The sequence below is a fragment of the Mustela putorius genome, unplaced genomic scaffold (genome assembly GCF_011764305.1).
Source record: "Mustela putorius furo isolate JIRA1106 unplaced genomic scaffold, ASM1176430v1.1 tig00000854_pilon_pilon_pilon, whole genome shotgun sequence".
Classification (NCBI taxonomy): Eukaryota; Metazoa; Chordata; class Mammalia; order Carnivora; family Mustelidae; genus Mustela; species Mustela putorius.
In genome coordinates, this window is record NW_025421496.1 from 2,516,755 (window position 1) to 2,521,945 (window position 5,191).

General features: G+C 57.5%; 1 protein-coding gene across 1 annotated transcript; it reads left to right on the forward strand.

The window, feature by feature from the left end:
- LOC123393442 (mucin-5AC-like) lies at nt 1–5,191 on the forward strand. Its single transcript, XM_045085386.1, has 3 exons — nt 1–9; nt 1,281–1,382; nt 3,976–5,191. Exons 1-3 carry the CDS (start codon nt 1–3, stop codon nt 5,068–5,070), a joined length of 1,206 nt encoding a protein of 401 aa, XP_044941321.1. The 3' UTR covers nt 5,071–5,191.

Below are 5,191 nucleotides of genomic sequence, written 5' to 3' on the forward strand. Positions count from 1 at the left end.
ATGCGTAAGGTAAGATTGTTTTGAAATCTTTCTCAGCGTGCGGAAGCTTCCAGCTCCTAGACAGTAATACACGTTGCCCTTGCCACACTCCCAAGAGTAGGTCTCCCCTCTTGTGCATAAGAACGTCTAGAATTACATGTATGTGCCAACGATGTCGAGGGAACCTGGCTGGCATACTCCCAATGACCAAACTGTATTGATCTGACTTTAGTCCATCACACTGCTCCGCTATTAACTTGAATAAATGATGGATTTGCTTTCTAGACATGAACCAGCTTCTCATCTCTATGGAATCATCCACCGGTGCATTCCGTTCAGGTGGATAACAATTTATCTAGACTATAATCTTTATATATTTACATAACATCTTCAAGTACCATCTTACCTATCTGGATCCTTCAAAGTAGACCAAAGAGCAAACCTGAAGGGTCTGCAAGGCTGAATTACGACTGTGGGATGGTACAAGGCTCGCAACTGATGGTCCGTGACTCCCGTCTTCTGAGATCAGAATCCAGTGTGGTCCTTGAACAAAAGAAGACTTCATATTGGGCAGTGGCTGTGCTCACTGTGAGTACAGCAGCACCGTTCTCAGTACCCTAAGAGCTACAAAAAGTAAAAATAAAAATTTAAAAAAGCGCTCACACACACACTCCAGAGTAAGAGCTCTGGCATCACTCGGGCTGGGCTGGGTTCGAATGCCGACTAAGGCACTACCGTCTGTGTGACCCCTGCCAATTCCCAAAAAGAAAGAGCGAGCTTACCTGCCGGAAAGGGAGGCCACGCAATACAGACAGCATCTAGTCAGGTCAGGGTTAGGAGTCTGGCTCAGAAACCACCTCTGCGGCTTGCCAGGTGACTCTGGTGGCCTGGCTCCAGGCCTCACAGGGAAGCAGGGAAGTTGCCTCGAGCAGCAGGCCACCCCTCGCAGCGCTAGGGGGCTCCCGTGCTCGCTTGTTTGGCGGGCTCAGGGGAGGGCTGGCAACTCAGGGCGGCTGGGGCGGAGGACCGCAGCAGTCCCACAGAGCTCCCCACAATATGGCTGCCCGGAGGCGGCCATATTGGGGCCAAACAACTCAGCCAGGTCAGAAGGAAGTCCCAGGCCCTGGAGGCTGGTGGGCGGGGCCTTCCAGGCCCTGGAGGCTGGTGGGCGGGGCTCTGAGGCCTCCTCCTTTGCCCTCTGGCATACGCACTTCCCAACATTGGGCCTGCTCCTCCCTTCTCTGTGACGTGCACCAGGCATATATCACAAGCACCAGGCTGGGGTGCTCAGTGCCTGCTAGACCTCGAGAAGAGTTAGGACCTCCGGAGGAGCTCTCCGAGTTTCATACTCTTGTCTCGCGATCGTTTGGCACACTGCAAGCGCTACATGGGCAATCTGCTTAGTAAGTTTCGTCCCCTGCCCCCGCCGCCCAACCCTGCCAGGCCGATGTCGCCCGCTGGTCTCTCCTGCCTGCTCAGCCTCCCATCCTGTCCGGCACCACCCGGCTGCTCCGGCTGCTCCGGCTGCTCCCACACCTTCCCACTGCCCTGGGCACAGGCCATTCCACCGGCATCGTAGGCCTTTACCAGCTAGCTTTCATGTGGAGCCAAAGAGACGGTATCCGCTCCCTCAGGCCGTGTGTTCCCCTGTGGGCCTCCTCCCCTCTCGGTGAACTGGAGGGACCCTCCGAAAACACCTGTACGGTCTGCTTGTACCTCCATCATGTTCAGACCCTCGAGAACTCTGAGGATCCCTCCACCCCGGCAGAAATTCACTGTCCTGCCTTCCCAACCCCAGCAGACAGTCGAGGCTGTGAAGCCGAAACCATCCAGTTACCTCCCCCGTTCCTGCCCAAAGCCGTTGGGGGAGAAGGTCCCAGAAGTGCCCAGAGAAGGGAAGGATGACTTGGGAGACACCAGAGGGCCGGATGATGGGAACAGGGCCCCCCACAGCACTGGGGATATACTGTTGACATCCAGGCCCCTGGAGACCGGTGGACTGCTCAGTTCCCACCAAGGCAGCCCTGCACCTGGGGACCCATCTCCCAGTCCCTCAGGAGACAGCTTGGGGGCAAACACTCAGACACCTCGGGGGAGCTCCCCCTCGCCCCCAGCAGAAAGACCTGCTGTCACTTCAGAGGGCCCAGCTGGTGACGTTGCTCCTCTTCGGAAGCCTGCTCCAGAGGTAGCAGTGCTCTCCGACCCAACCCCAGGCTGCCCCTTGCTGCAGGAGACATCACACACACAAAGTGGGGGCTGAAAACCATCGGCCTAGCCAGAGCACACCAGACCTCTTGAGGAAGGTCACAGAGGCGCATAAGCCTCGAGGCAAGCCATCCGAGCACCCCTTGCCACCAGTATCTGCCACCAGTAGGCCCCCCAAAAGGAGAATACCCATGCCACTTTCTGTGCCTCTGCCATCAGCAATGCCATTCCAGTGGGGCAGAGGAGAGTTGTTGCCCCCACCTCCCAAGCTTCCTTGCATAGCTTTGGGCAGAAACCTGGGCATTCTGGACAATACCGAGGGGCAGGGGAAGAAGACCTTGGAGGGCGGAGCAGAGATCCTGGCAGACGACGGGGCCACTCAACCTGCCCCTTCCTCCCCCCCTACTTGCCTCCAAGACTACAGACTCCCTGCCCCCGGCCATTCACACATCACAGGTCCCTGGTCCTACCACCGACTTGGCTGACCAATCTGCCAGGCCCCCAATCCCATCTGTCCCTCCACCCTCCCCAACAGAGACTCCTGATCAGGGAACAGCATCTGGAGCTCCAAACTCTCCCACTCTGGCTGTTCCTACTGGCTCTCCTCCCCCTGGGGAAATTCCACTTCAGAAGGAACACCCTCTTCCACCAATCATCGGTACCACACCTACTTCCGACCCCCCGGCTCCTCCTTGTAACACCTCAACCGTCTCATCACAGCTGCCCTCCTGCAAAGGAGAATCCCCAACTCCTATGTGTGTCGATCCCCCCCCTCTTTTCCCACCCACCCCTCTTCCAGTCCCTTCCCCAAAGAGTCCTGGTATTTTTGTGGCGGCATCAGCCACAAAGGCATCAGCCAACTGGACATCTGGCCATACTTCCAACGCTGATGTCACTGACATGGACACGACTCCTGCTCCTCAAGCTATCACGTTCAGATCTCCCCGGGGCCCCGGGGTGAGCTCTCTCCTTCATTATCCCAGGGCCGTTGCAACAGGACGCTGAAGCGCCCTGGAAGCACTCTGGCCTCTACCATCCCATCAAAATTGATGGCCACCTGCCCCAACATCGCCCCTCAGCCCACACAGGGGACACGTGCTGGGCAACAGCAGACAGCCGTTCTTCCCAGTGCTGGCATTCCCGCTGGCTTTCTGGCGAATTCTGGAACCACCACCGTTCCAGTAGGCAGCACCTCTGCAAACTACAGCTCTACGCCTGAGCCCATGGATACCTCACCTCCCTCACAGGCCATTGTCTTTCGTTCACTGCCAAAGTCCAGGGCAAACCACTTAGCATTCCACAACACACCACCCAGTAGCAGCCACACCACCAGTTTACCTGGCAAGGCAGCCATGACACGCATAGCAATTCCTATCCACTATGCCCCACAAATCCCCTCTCAGCCCGTTTCTGGGAACCCAAATGGGCAGCAGCTTGGTCATTCCTACCAGCTGGGAAAGCCAGTAGCCCCAACACAAGCCACAGGCCCAACTGCCCTCTCTACTCCCACCATCCCGAGATGGCAGGAAGCAAGCAGGCCTTGTAGCCTCTGCATTTGGCACCACTGTCAAAAAGCAGAAGGCCTTTGGTTCCAAGGCAGGTCTTCTCCCCGGTGCCATATCAACTGCTAGTGCCCGGGCAGTTGCCGCTGGAATACGTAGTGCCAGGCTCAGCGGCTCCCTGCTCACACTTGCCCCTCTAGGCCCCCACGTGTCAACAGGACCTGCAGCCCCCATGGACAGTGGGAGCTTTGGGTCTGGTGTGTCTATGCCAGGCCCCGCTCGCTCACAGGTACCCGGAACATCCCAACTTGGGGCAGGGCTGCAGAGGGCACCCAGCACCACTTCCGCTCCTCCTGTTGGTCAGACAACAACGGCCCTCTCTCAGAACATTCAGGCTGCTGCCGGAGGAGGGGCAAGTACTGTCACCTTAAACCCGGTTACCTGGGTCCAACCAGTCCAAAATGTGGGAGGGGCGGTAGTGGGACACCACAGTACAGTTTCCACTGCTGGAGGTGCTGGTGGGCCCAGTACCCTTCAGTGTGCCCAAGGAACACCTAGACAAAGAAAATCGTCTCCACGTGGAACACCAACGACCAAGGGCAAGCGAAACACGTCTACTTCCAACTCGTGCTTGGAGTCAAACACCAAAAGCCAAGCCGCCCAAAGCAGGGGTGGTCCGATTACGGGACACGACAACACGGCTCCCAACGTCAGAGGCTGCAGTGTGCCCATTACCCGCAAGGGCGTCCACCGTTCAACGAAACAACGAAAGCCATGGGTAAGGGCTACCACCTCACAAAAGAGGAATTTGACATCGAGCGACGTGCATGCTTCGCCAGGAAATCCGAGCCCTAGGGGCCGACCTGCCGAAAGCACGGGCAGCGCACCTGACCGAAAGGATAACGCTCGCCCCACCATCGCAGCCTCTGGTGTGCCCACGACACAGAAGTGCTCACACACAAGGGGCTCGCCCGGCCACACGACCGCTCTTGTAACTCCAGCCTGTAACACCACCATGTCTACTTGTAACACCAACTCGGTGCTTCAACCCACCACTACTTGTTCCCTCCTTCCGCCAAGCACCTGTGGCACACCTGCCCAGACTGGACAAGCTGCCCTTCCTGCATTCCATCAGGATAACTCTGCCCCACCTGATGCAAACTCTATAGACGACATCGTAGCCATGATGGCGGCCCTTTCTATCAGCAAGCGCCCTCAGAAGACTTGCAGACTACCTGGCACTGACACAGGTGGTGCTAGGGGAATCAGCACCACATCTTCTGTGACCGGGAACGCCAAGGGTCCCCCATCCACACAGACCACACGGAGCGCCCCCAACCACAGCACTGATGGGGCAATAGGGGGTAGCGCCAAGACCTTTTAGAAACATACCCTCCGAACACGTAGGCCTGCCCCTAGTCAGAGTCAGAGTCCTCCTCTGACTTTGGAGAAACCAGCCATGTGTTCCGAGGGTCCTGGCCTACTGTTCCTGTGCCCTGGACATA